Below are 14658 nucleotides of genomic sequence, written 5' to 3'. Positions count from 1 at the left end.
GAGGTAAAGCCAGTGCACCAGAGGTTAGGAAGAGAGGAAGGCTTTCTTCAGCAATTGCAAGAGAATCCTTGGACATTGGGTTAATATTATGTTTTTTTTCCACTTGAGAAATTCTTCTAAGTTTACTTCTTACTGGCAGACTAAAATGCTGCATGTTTTCTGCTAGTAAATAAATGAGCTGCATTTCGCTCAGTGCATTTTTATACTAGTGGATGAATACTTAGATTGCACTTTACTAGTTCACAGATCTGACCACAGGCATTTGCGATGCAGATTTAATGTCCCTGAGGCTGTGGTTCACTGTATTAGATAATTTCAAACAAGATAGTTTTACTTACTCTTCTGGTATGAATGTTTCCTCTTACAGTTTTTATTTCCTCTTATTTACTCCTTAGGTCCCTGCCTATGAAAAGCTTTTACAACCTTCTCTCCGAGGACTGTCATTACACTGGCTGTGTAAAAAATGCATTTCTAAAGCTGACCTAAAACTGCTGCTCTGTAGGCAGGCTACAAGGCTCAGGTCTTGGGCTCTTCTGCTCTAAAACCGATTGTCTTGGGCTTTTTTTGCTCTATAACAGGGGGTTTTGAGCATGGAATAGCATCAGTTTTATGTGACACTGCAGACTGTCTGACAGGTGGATAAAATAAATAACTAATGTATATTCCAAAAGAAGAGAATTTCCTGAGTAGGTCACAGCAGTGAAAGAGACAGCAGAGGAAACCAACTCGGTAAAATGATAGTCTACAAAAGCACGTGAAAACATCCCGTTTCTGAAATCTGTTTTCTCAAATCCAAATCTTGGTTTGCAATGAAGCTGACAAAGCTGAGGCATAGTTTAAAAAGCTGACTGGCTTGGAAACAAACAAGCAAAAATCCCTACCTGCAATCCCACAGATCACCTTCAGTCACTAACCTGCACGAGATAAATTCCTACAATGTTTATTAATAGAGCTGTAAACCCAGAATAGTTAGAAAATAGGTAACCTATAATATTATCAGCAATATTAACATTTTTAATGTAATGTCCCTTTTTTTTTGCTTTTCATTTGTTCTAATTTCTGTCTGCCTGAACTGTTTGATACAATAAACAGAATCCCTAATAAACAATTGCAATAAACAGTAAACAATAAACAGATTGCTCGTCTCATAGAATGTAGCAAACTAGGAGAGAAAATACATCTATGTTTTGAAGCATTGTTAATAACCAGTATAGTAATAACAAGAATATAGCAAAGAATCCAAATTTAATCTTTCTGTGTAAATTCACTTTTAGGAAAAAATTAATCCTCTTGTCAACAGAAATTTACACATTTTGCTAAGCAGATTTATTTCTCACATGAAATGGATCTCATGGGGTCAAGATCTCCTACAGTCTGAAAGATGCAGTACATCAACTTCAAGTCAGGAGATTACACTTATCACAAGTTTATTTCTAGGAAATGATTTCGCAAGAAGGACAAAAGCTGAGTTTGCAACAGAGAATCAAATTTGCTGTGTCATATTTAAGCAAATATGAAAATATTTTCTTATTTTAATTACATTGCTGAGTCATTTTGAGAGACAAAATTGCCCATCTGCCAAGCTAACTGACCACGAGGAATAACTTCGGTAGGACTGAAACAGACAATAGCCAAGGGAACCTTCAGTGTTCATATTGTAAATGTTGCTGGGAAATACTTATTATTTTGATATACTGAAGTCTGCAGATTCTTTCTCGTGCTCTATATATCCTGTGTACACAGATCTGTAATGAAAACTATGTGGAGTAGCTGCTAAGTGACAACAGAAGTTTGCACTGAACCACAAGCCTGTCATAAACATTGCACTTACAGATCTGCCTTCACATTTTCCTTACAGCCTTTGCCTTGTGTATAATTTGAAACAGAATACTTTGCCTAATAGGTGCAGTGATGTTTAGAAGCAGAAGTCTTCTTGTTTATATAAATTCTTGGGTTAATCTATTTTAATTTACACAAAAACATCACAACAATGCTCCAGTATTTGTCATATTTCTGTTTTGTTTTGCATTTGTGAAATAGAAGCATATTAGCCTGCAGAGCCAGGAAGCATTCCAGTTCAACTCAGCTTCAGCTTTGTTCTTGAACTTGGAAAGATGCGCACATATGTAGATAAGCACAGCGCAAGAAGAAAAATGAGGGGAATATTAAATCGGTGCATTGTTACATTTATAAGAAAACACACAGTTTTCCTCATGACCACTGTATTTTGAAGTAACTAATGTCAGGCTTCCTGACCCTCAGCTGACCAACTGAGGGTAAGTTTGATCTCTCCAGGTGCAAATACAACCTACAATAGCAAAGGCTGAGGAAGGACAAACTTTCCTAACAGTTTATCTGTGTGCAATTCCAACCTGGTCTCCAAACAGCATAACATGCCTCTTCCTTCCACGTACCTTGCAGAGGGCAATGGACTGAAAAAGAACATGGTGTTTTGAAGACTCCAATCAAGCATATAGATGTTTACAACCAACATACATACTAGAGTAATATTTTGCCCACAGTATGAAAAGGGATATAAAATTCATTTTGAAGGCTCTCTCATCCTACCGTGCAGGAAAAAAATACACATCAAAACTCGTTTCCTCAATGTTGAAAGCAGTCTGAAAAATTGGGTTAGATAATATGTAACCTATAATATTATTGGCAATATTAACATTTTTAACATAATGTCCATCTTTTTTTTTTTTTTCTTTTCATTTGTTCTCATCATTTACCTGTTTGTTCGAATGCCACACTCCTATAAAATCAGTCACTTTGAAGCTCTGTGGTAATCCTCTGAAGATCTAAAACATTTACAGGGAATATCTTTCCACTACAAGGTGCTTGTCATGCAAGGATATAACCTGAGAAAATCTAATTCTATGTTTTAGCTATTTTCAGTTTGTCTGTTTTTCTTTGTAACTACCTCTGATGTTCTGATGTCCTCATAAGAAAACTGGGTGGCAGGTACTCCAAGATGGTTGATGAAATAATCTGAATCTCCCTGTATCTGCACGGAACTCACATTAGATCCCAGACATTTTGCCTTTTCCACACAGTTGAAGCTCTGGCTCTGGAAAACAAACACAAATCAAAATTCTACTTACTTACTTGAAACCAGACTGTTAACAACTCGTATCAATATCTCATTTACACAGTATTCTTTGGGTTGAAGTATTTTAAAAACAAGGAACTTACACTGGTGCAAACACGTATTAGCTGATTCATACTTAATAGAGTAGTGAGTGAGTCTACAAACCTTTTACCCTCTATTGATATATACTGCAGTCTGGGATTGGACATAGCAGAGAATGAAGAGCGTGCTGGAACATGGCTGAGTCTTTCAAAGGACAATGAAAGTCATATCTAATTGAAACAGTATGAGGGGCAGGAGAAGAAGCCTTTGGTAGGCATGTGAAATGTCCCATACTGGGCTTGAGATCAGAGTGCCACACACTAGTGTAGTTTTCAAACACATCAGGTAATTAAACACAATAACTCGCAGGCACAAAGGCTTTCAACATCTACTATAGCAAATAAGCTACTTGGGTTTCTTTTTAAGAATGTTAAGAAGCTGAAGTACTAGAGATTATTTACATTTAGCTAACAGTTTGTATAGTATAACATAACTTCCTAAGACCTCCCTACTAAATTACTAGCTTGCTACAAGAACAGTGTAAGATTAGTTCTCCTTTAATACTAAAATACACCAGATTCTGTGCATTGAAGTTCCTGGGGTTAGCAGGAAAATATTTTAAGAGTTAGAAAGACACAAATCATGGTATTTTTCCATATTTAAATTAGCATAATTATTGCTTCACAGTTTCACTTCAGTGCTATGAAGAATGCAATTGTATATTACCCAGTATAAATAAGGGCTGCAAGTTCTCACAGAAAACTACTTTAAAATACCTTCAAGTAATAACTTCCATTTCATAAGTATTTTTGAAAGGTGGCTATATCACTCTCTTTTGATTAACATTTCTGCTCCCGCCATTTTTACATACATTCACAGTCGTGCAAAGTCTGTCCAAAAAGACTGAGAGTTATAGTCAAAACAGAAACAAAAGATCCCTTCTGTACATGCAGTCGACCTCTAGTAAATACTATCCCCTTTAAGGAGATCCATGGAGCAACATGATTTACAGCAGGCAAAATCCTAGCTCTCCATGGCATAGCAAGAAAAAAGATTAATAAAACTTAAACATTAACGCATCATTGATCTCAGGTATCATTTGTAAGTCATAGTTGTTAGAACATTGCAGACAAAAGTTTAAATTGGGGATTTTTTAGATTTAGAGTTTTTTTTAAAAAAGATTTTAAACTTGAAGGCAACCCTTTAATTACAACTTCTGTTCCTGTGTTTTACTCCCCCTTTACAACATTCTTGAGAAGGTTTCATTCACATTGAGAAGACATCACAGTGTGGCTGTTCAAAGACATACAAATCCACCTGCTATCTAAACAGTCTCAATAAAGTCACTAAATTTGTTTTTTAAAAACCTAAAGCTACAATAGAAACAGCAGAAGCCCAAACTGTATATTCATTTCAAAAGGTCTTTTTAAATAATCACACTTTATCTTCTACAATCTTTCCCAGTCAAAAGCACTGCATAGCACACATCCACACATAAATGCATGTTTATAATGTTAGGCACGTATATGCACACAAGATCAATTGTTAAGTGGTTGCTCCTTTCAGGAATTATAATATCACAGAATCACAGAATCCATCTAGGTTGGAAGGGACCTTTACGATCATTGAGTCCAACCATCAACCTAACACTGCCAAAGCCACCACTAAACCACATTCTTAAGCACCACATCTACTCATCTTTGAAATACTTCCAGTGATGGTGATTCCACCACTTCCCTGGGCAGCCTGTTCCAATGTTTGATAACCCTTTCAATGATGGTAGAGTCTGTTAATTCTGAATATACACCAATGCCCATTTCTGGTAGCATACCAGGAATTGGCAAAAGAGACACCTGCCTTTTTCAGAAATCCAAGCTTGACTTTTAGCCAGCGCTCTGTCCCTCAGAAAACACTTTACTGCATTCCAGACCACAACTGGAATACTGTGTCCAGTTTTGGGCTCCCCAGTTCAAGAGGGACAGGGAAATGCTGGAGCGAGTCCAGTGAAGGGCAACTAAGATGATGTAGGGCTTGGAACATCTGCCTTATGAGGAAAGGCTGAGAGAGCTGGGACTCTTTAGCCTGGAGAAGAGAAGGCTGAGGGGAGACCTTATTATGGCGTACAAGTATCTAAAGGGTGGGCTGAAGGAGGATGGAGCCAGGCTCTTTTCAATGGTTCCCAGTGACAGGACAAGGGGCAATGGGCACAAGTTGGAACACAGGAAGTTCCGTTCAAATACACAGAAACACTTCTTTACGGTTCAGGTGACAGAGCACTGGCACAGGCTGCCCAGGGAGGTTGTGGAGTCCCCTTCCCTGGAGATTTTCAAGACCCGCCTGGATGCAGTCCTGAGTAATGTGCTCTGGGCAGTCCTGCTTTAGCAGGGGAGTTGGACTAGATGATCTCTAGAGGTCCCTTCCAACTCTGAAACTCCGTGATTCCATTTGAACGATTCAAAAACAATCTGTTACTTTTTTCCTCGCTATAGCACCAATGAAATATTTTTTATGTATGAAATTTTACGTATGAAATGTTTAAATATTCGGTTAAGAGTATAATGAGATACGGTACTTTCTGTTTTTTACATCACCATCCTTCATGGTATACAATTTAGATTTTTATGACAGCAACGTTCAATTCAATAGCGCTAGCATCTTAAGTGTTTAACTGCTTTGTTCAACTTTCACTGTTCTGCCACAAGTCCCTGGTAATGATTAGTTCAACAATAAATATTTAACACTGCACTAATATGGGAGAATGCTTTGTGTGCAAGTTAACGTTCTCTTCCAATTTATTTTTATTGTTATGCAGACTCTACAACATCAGCATTCTTCAAGTCTTTGGCAATGACTGCAAAGTTCATGTAGTGTGTTTTGCATTCATTAAACAAATGAAATGTTTCTCAAAATTACTGGACTTTAAGATAAAGAATAATAATGTACTACAATTAATAAAACTTTCCCATCAATGAAGTGCGGTAAACTAAGAGGCAAGCTATTAACTTAGTCAATGCAAGAACAACAGCCCACCATACAATATGCCACTTATTTCACATACAATAACAAATCAAAGCAGTAAGAAGTTGAAAGAATCAGCAAAGAAAGCCTCTTCCTCTACCCCTTTCTTACAGTTATAAGAAAAGAAACTGAGGAATGATCTACTGGCGTAAGATGCAAAAATGAGATAGTCTTATCATGCAGGAGAATAATGGGAGGCAAGGGAATAATGGGAGACGGGATGGGAGTAATTAGGTGGCGGGGCATTTTAGGCTGTTTGCTTGCCTAAATACAGTTGTCTAATGACATTTGAGACGTTGAGAGGCATTCACACAGACTTAAACAAGACACAGGGGAAAGCTGTATCCTACTAGATCAGCATCTGCAGGAAGAAAGTACATCAAACTCAAATGGAATTGAACTTTTATCTTTACATGACTGAATGGGGTTCCTTTATCTATACAGATTTGCTTGTCAATGTCCAGGCAGCTTAGCTTTGTATGTATTATAATTACTGTTTCGTAGGTAAAAGTAACATCAAGTAAGTCTAATACCAACTCCATTTGTAGCATTAAACCCAGCAACTAGACACATAACTGAAGCCGTACCTACAAATACCTGTTTATGGGACTATTACCCACAAATACTGGCTATGTTAGTAGTTGCTGCTTTTGTTTCTTTCCCTCCTCATCCTTACCTAGAAGATCCATCCTAAATCTTTGTTCGATCTTTCTGCACTGAAGACACTACTGTTTCTGACACAGAAATTAACTTCAAAGTCCACCTAGTTCATCAACTGGAAATACTGTTCTTGTATCATGTGAAACACTTTCCTACCAAAACGTACAAGCACCGTCTCAAGTTTCTTTCAATAGGCAGCAGTCAGAAAACCAGGAAAAGATCGTCTCCCAAAATTGTAATGGCAATCTATGACAAGGAGGACAGCTTCCATGCTTGGCAGCAGAATGCCTGATCCTTACTGCACGAAAAGTAGGCATCAATGCAGAACACAGATGAAAGACTGGCTATGGAAAAATTGCTGCTGCTAGGAAATGAAGGTCACGCCTAAGTAAAAGACTGCTAGGGGATGTGGGCCACAGAATTGACAGGGGTGGGGGAGAAGATTACACCAATGCCAATGGCCAGAAACACAGGATTTAAAAGCATTTTTAACTTCAATCACTTTGGCATTCTGCTTTCCTTTTCCATCCTCCCCCTCCCCCCCCAACTCATCTGTTATTTTTGCATGTTTAATTCTAAGATGGTGTCATTCACAAAAAAACTCTTTATAACTTAACAATTTGATTAATTTTAATTCTGATAATCCAGAGAATCTTGCTTTTCCTATAAGCAAAAAACGATTTGTTAGTTCCCAGTTTGGGAAAAAAGTTTAATTGATATGCTTTAGTTCACCAGCTGCAGTCAGGTCCTACTTAATGATTCTTTAAATGTTAGCTTTTATGTAGAGAAAAAAAACCTCTCGAACTTTAAAAATGCGTCTAGAATAAATTATCAGCAACATGCTCCGTAAGAACGAACTCCCTGTTGTAGAGCAGGCAAACTACATTTCTTCAGCTGGTTAGTCTTACACTAAAACACACATTATAGGATAAAACTTGGATCACTCAGCTGCTCAGGCTGGTCTCCACTGTGTCAATCAAGCCCTCGCTTTAGGCTGGAAGGAAAGCAAGCCATGTGGTTAGACAGTAATCAAGGAGTGGTTCACGTCAGTGCAAGGACACGCATGCTATTCATAATTGAATAATTTTATTTCTCTGGAGCTCATTTTGGTTTTCAGCATCATCTTACAGGTTTATATTACAAATTTGGGAAAATAAAGAGCACCATATGGCCCATTAAATATATTTAATTTGGATTAATGTTACAAAATAGACCTGACACATCTGAAGTATACAGTGGTACTTCACTGCAGACCTTATTCTCCTACTAATTAGAACTAAGCACTCATAGGTGCCTTTTGCTGCAATTTTAAGATCCTGGTATAAATAAAAGTCTATATTAACAAAAATATAATTTATTGGATATTTCTACAGTTCACCTTCCACCTGGAGACACGTACCTGTCAGTTAGTTCTGGTCCCCTTCCTTCCTTTATGTGACTCCAGCTGCAGTTAAAACCTTAGCAGCTTTTGAAAATGGATTAAAATGTCTAAGTAGTACGACAAATAAAGAATGACCAATTATTCTTACAATGTGTCAGTGATTCCAGCTTCAGAACTACGGCAAGGAAGCTTATTCTTTATGAATAATCAATCTCTATTTCTTGAGTTGAACTGCCACCTGTGTTAGTAACTGGTGCAAGGCAAATGCATTTAAGAAGCAGAAGCATGATATGACCGTCTAGATGAAGTAAAATTATCTAAACAAAGAGCTACAGAATTTACCAAATTAACCACAGACCATGTAAAAATGCAAAAATCAACAGATTAGCATCTTTATTACTGCAAATGTGTTATGCTAAATCATGATCAACAGGTGGGAAAGGCCAGAGAAGCTGCATAGCAAAGGATTGACAAGTATATATCTCTCATCCATAAAAACCTGCTACACTCTGACAAACAAATCAGTAGAGGGAGAAGGTTTGACAGCTCTTAAAAACATATTAGCTGTTTGCTTGCCCCGACTACAATAATCTACTTTAAAAAAAAAAATCATGGAGTTTATAGGAATTGTCTTAATTATATGGCAAGCATACTCCTCTGTTTTCTCCCATCTGATTATCTGGTTTGGCTACAAACATCCTGCTTTGCTCTCTGTCTTTGCCAATTGATCATATATATCGTTATTAATGCGAATAAGCAGTTTATAAAATTATTAGGGAGATTTAATACAGCACCTTCCCCTATAGACCTCAAGGTAATTTTGAAGTCAACTAAAGGCAAGTGAGGTACTTAATATTTCAATCTTACTCAATATCACCGTGCAAAACAACTAAATAGAAATCAAATGCACGGCACTTCCCAAATCCTGAACCTTATCAAACTGTCAGGATTCAAATATGAACATAAAAAGAATTCTATATTATACCTACTCATTCATTCTCTGCATAAGAAAGAAAAGAAAACCTAAATGTGATGATAATTAATATGCTATATACAGAGAATAGTTGTTTAAATAGCCTGAATGTTACACACTACTACTGTGATGTGTTTGCCTATTTAAACAATGTAATCATTTGATTATCTCCACTATTTTAGGAACATAATGAAACCACTAAAAAAGGGATGGGTAGACTACAATGTTCTATTATAGACGGTAATATTGTAAAAAGCTATAATTTCAATGCTTGTGCATGTGTTTTACATCTATTTTGGCCATGTTGGCAATTTCAAAAAGTACAATCCAGTTACACAGTGATCTTTGACTTCTTGATGCTGTATGAGATGTTAAAACACAACTAAACAGCTTCAACTGATTATACTTATTCTACTTGTAGCACATTTTAGTCAACATTTATAACAAAGTACAAACACTGAAAAAAATGATCACTCTGTAGACCAATCCTGCAAGTGTTCAGAATAAGATAAATACGATTAAAACCACACCAAGAAATCCTCTGATGTACAGTGACTAAAACCTGTGGCTTTAAAATAAGTTTATATTTAGAATAAAATAATTAATTAAAGAGGAATAAAATGTTGGTTTCTTAGTTTCTCAGCAGTTATTTCCTTCCAGGTTATGCATATTTTCATTTCATCATGTATGAAGCTTTACTGAAAATATCCAAGATCTGAACGTTATTAATTGACCTTTAAGGGCAACATGAAGACTCCTAGAGAAATTGTTGTGTTGCACTGCAAAACCAATCACAGAAAAGATGCATTTAACTCTCAGAAAATTTCCCTAGTTTTGGTTCTTCAGTATTATCATAGTACAACAAGAGAAGTTCCTTGTACACACACCCCCCCCACATTTCACTGAGAGGACTATCTTGTCACTAGGTAAAAACAACTCCCGCAAGAACTGGTGTTTATTTAAAGACATCAGGGACAAAGAATTTAGCGTCATCTTAAATTCTTCTCATATCCATCACAGCGCAGGTGATTGTCAAACAGATCACTACAGCTACCAATGATCACCATTATCCCCTTAAAATTTCCCCACAAGGTACTCTGTGTTTTCTTACACAAAAGCACTGCATCTGGAAATTCCAACTGTTAGCCTGTGTGGGAAAAGAATATTGTATTTTCACAAGCAAAAACTGCCTCTCAGATAAACCACATGGCTTTAAAAGAATCTTTCTTTGAAAATGCATGCAAGTATCCTGCATGACAGTGAAGACCTTATTCACCCAGGGCGGCAAAGGAAACTGAAAATTGTGACAACTACAATGCTTATAAAAGGTCAGATCAAACTGACATTACCCAAGACCTAGTTCTGATACTGTGTCCAGATTACTACTGAACCAAGGAAAATTCAGTTTAACTACGCAACACAAGGTGCTGTACTTAAAACTCCGGTTTTGCCTTTCAAAACGGTGTAAAACAATTTGGATCTTTTAATGGTGACTTCCTAACAAAACAGGGAAACTATAATACCAGCAGTTATAAAACAAAGCTTGGAGACATCCGTATGCTTGGTGTGAAATATTTAAATATATTGATATATGTTGGATTACTTCACAAATTTAAATTATTTTTTATTTAGATTACAGCTACAAAACATGAGACAAGTATAAGCCTGTACTTCTGAGCTTTGGTTTCTGTTAAGCAGCATTTGCATATTTTGAGATTATTGTCTTATTTTTCAAAAAATATAATTATCAGTGTAAGGCCTTTATAATAAATGGCACCTCACAGGCCTCAACCACATTTTAGATGCAAAGTTTACATCAAACTGGTAATAAATACAAAAGCAAGGTAGTAAAAAATTATATAGTGTAAATTTAATTTCCACTACTGGACTTTTTCTTCATTTAACTTTATCTACTGACAGTCTCTCTCTGATTCCTGATGCTTTTTATACGATACTGAATTACATTTATCCTTCCTATACCTAAATTGAAGTCATATACCTCATTAACTCAGATATACTTGTTGCCAACACCCAGTACAAACTGCTAGGAATTCTAATGGCTTTTTAAAGGGAGTTAAAAATCAAGGAGGTGTGCTCCCATTTGATAAGAGAATTTCAGAGCAATCAAATATTTAGAGCTAAAATTGCATAGCATAAATTATATAAGTGGGAAGACTGCTATTGGAATGTCATCAGCAGTTCCAAACATCTGAGTACCTTAAAAATATAGAGATACAAAGTAATTAAGAAATTACAGAACATAGCCATGGTAGCTGTGTTTCTCCAAAGTACCCACTTGCTCCAGACTCCTATACTCATCAACCAGAAAAGTACTGCATTAAAACTTCTCCCATATTTTTTCATCAGCACAGATAAAGGCAAGCTCTCCAGCACCTCAGCTAAAGTAACTTTAAAGACTTATTTTCCAGGACCACCGGCTTAGCCTCAATATTCAGTGTACTACTTTTATTTAGGGTAAAATTCAGAAAACAGCTTAAGATTGTATTACATTATGATGAACACCCAGCAAAGAAAATAATGTATTACCAGAGGGAACTCGCCTCCACGCCCAACTCTGAATACACTGAAAACATTGGGTGCTTTTTTTTCCTTCAGAGTTTATATTTTTAAATCTAGTTTTTAATCTAAACTATTTCTGAGCATGGAATGGTTGCATTTGTAATTAAAGGATGCAGTCAAACTTGGTTTTAATTACGTAAAAAGTAGTACTTTCCTGGACTTAGTGGTGTTCAAGCTTTTTCTTCCAGGTATTCAGTAGCAGGAACACTGGTCAGTGTTATCTGTCACATATGTACTGAGATACTGTGAAACCTAGGTTTAACAAAATGCAAATTAATCAGTTTTTAGTATCATTGATAGATTGGGACTTGATAAGAACTGCATGAATTCCTTAATGTTTTATGCTGTAGTAACAGTTGTTGCTAATATAAAAACACTGCTTAAGCACGTAAAAGGATTAGGATTTGACAACAAGACCTCATTTTCAAATGGTTGATATTTTATACTGCATGGAAATAGCTGTGACTTGTAAATAATTTCAAATGCCTAAAGGCATTCTGATTCTATAATACAGGGAGACAAAGACTGTGAACCCATTTCAGTGTCGTCTAACTCTGTGATGATCAGGTTCTCCCATGCTTCTCATTTGGAATGCATCATTCAAAACCTCCAAATGGATACTAAATAATTCATGCCGGTGATATTACAGTCTTGCTTCTCCATGCCCCACAGGAAGAAAAGGAGAGAAGTTACTTGTCCCTCTAAAGGGGACCGATATGTACACTCACTCTATTATTTGAAGAGTTATAATATATCATATTTCAAGATCTCATAAGTGTCCCAAACAGGACAGTCATTGTCAGGTTGGATGTCAAATGAATATGCAGTACCATATTGTCCTCTGGCCTTCAGTACAGCTGTACATAAAGAAAAAAATGAGGAGAGAAATCTTCAGCTACATCCTTTCCATGGAAAGTGAATTAGGGCTCACCTAGATAAGCAAACTATCAAAGCAAATTTATGGATTTTTTAAATGTTCAACAGTAACCCCATTAGTATGCACAGTACACACCCGCAGAAGCTGTGTTGCTCAGTTAGCTAGCCAGATGGCTCAAACTACCCCATCACTCTATCCTACTTTTCTAAAAAAATAAGAAAACCAAAACCACACACCGAGCAAAATTTCTATTGCAGCACCCAATGTCAGAAGTTAGGCCCATAGTTAGTTGTAATATGGATACTACAGTTTGTACCCACTCTAATTTATATTTCCTCAAACTATCAGCATTCACATTTCAAGCTTCCTCTTTCTGAACTACACACTGCTCACGATCTGTAGTATTTCTAACAGAAATGTTTTCTAGCACTACTCCCCCCTAAAAAACACTTGTCGAAGTGCAAATCAGCTAAACAAAGACATCCTTCTGAGCCTTATCATAAGGCTGACCCAGAAAGACAGATGTATCAGATCTTAAGTGAAAGTCAACCTGCCACCCTTTCCCCATGCAGTGGATTGTTTCACTGTGCTGAGATCTACAATCTGCTACTTACGAACACAATATATCCAAAGTGTATCACTAGAAAAAAAAATAATTATGTCATTTATCCCTGTCATATGTGAACATATGAAGTGCCATATATTCCCTACACATCCCCCCACACTCCCAATATCCTATATCATATCAACTCTTTTCTGGAACCCAAGAATCCTACTGAATCATACTGCATATCTCTAACGATATACACAGAAGCAGGACAGACCCATAACAACGCATTATCCAAGTAAGAGGGGACACACACAAATAAACATGGTATAACAAGTGGAACAGTTAAGTTTTTAAAGTGCAGACAAAATTTGTGGTCAAAATATCTGTTTTGTTACTGTAGTCAAAGCCAAGAGTAAGTTCAATTGTAATAGACACAAATGAAGAAACTTTTTTGGAACAGATCACAGAAAATCACATGTAATACTCTGAGGAACTCTCTTGCCACATTGGTAAATTATTGCAAATCTCCCCTCATGGCACCACCCTGGAATAAGGCCAAAGTAATTTACTGCTGGCTAAGCTTTACCTTGGTCTGACATTTAAACTTCTTGATAGCAACTGTGCATGAACAAATCACTCCCTAGTCACACTCAAAAAATATTTTTCATTCTTTGAAATGGAAAGCCACTCCTATTAGTCCATACAGAGCACGAAGGTCAATAAACTACCATCATATTTTCCATAAAAACACTCTTCTGGACTTCAGTGGGAATTGAGCAAAGAATAACAACAGTACTTGCACTTAAGAGATCAAGTATCTCTATCAATTGCATTTTTTAGAAAGATCATCACAAAGCAGATTTATTAAGGTGTGTCAGACAGCAGCACAAGTACTGGTCTCCAGGCTCTATTGGGAGATAAATTAAATGATCCAAAAGATGTTAGATGATTTTATTTTTCACAGCAATGATGCAAAAAACTTTGGGACAAATGGACCACTGTAAACCTTCACTTAGACGGTGTAATGCTCTGACGCTTTCCCTGATTGGATTCTTCCAACTTTTATCTACTTAAACCATAACTATCCTTGGTATTGCCTCTGTACTGGACAGGAAAACCATAACAATCAGGAAAGCAGAAGAAAAAAAGCTAGAGCAGGGAAAGCAGTAGTGCCACTACAGTCAAAAGACTTTTTCTCTCTGGTTTCCATATAAGTTCACTTGACCTTGGTTTCAAGAGCTATGAAATTTTAAGGCTTGAGAAAACAACTTCAAGTAATTGAATAAAATGTTATTTTAGCCAGACACATGAAACTGATCTAGTCCAAGTAACTTTGAAAAGATTTTACCAAAACACACAGGAGCCAAACTGTGTTTTTTGTCAATCCAAAACTCATCATAAACCCAAATTATGTGTACCTTTGCACTCTGAACAATTAAGATTATTATCCAAGATATTTCAGAAACCTATGTATAGTATTGAA

General features: G+C 36.5%; 1 protein-coding gene across 1 annotated transcript in view; it reads right to left on the bottom strand.

Annotated features, from left to right (window-relative positions):
• The window catches only part of NAALADL2 (N-acetylated alpha-linked acidic dipeptidase like 2), a gene marked incomplete at both ends in the record, with an annotated part of 383945 nt that overhangs the window by 84205 nt on the left and 285082 nt on the right, over window positions 1–14658 (bottom strand). The window contains one exon of the mRNA XM_082486918.1: window positions 2927–3073. Within this exon, the coding sequence (XP_082343044.1) occupies window positions 2927–3073 (147 nt within the window). The remainder of the gene's footprint in view (window positions 1–2926; window positions 3074–14658) is intronic.

Source organism: Vanellus vanellus (assembly GCF_965231255.1).
Source record: "Vanellus vanellus genome assembly, chromosome: 8".
Taxonomy (NCBI): domain Eukaryota; kingdom Metazoa; phylum Chordata; class Aves; order Charadriiformes; family Charadriidae; genus Vanellus; species Vanellus vanellus.
The sequence above is the reverse complement of the archived record's forward strand: the minus strand, read 5'-3'. Positions and strand labels throughout refer to the sequence as shown.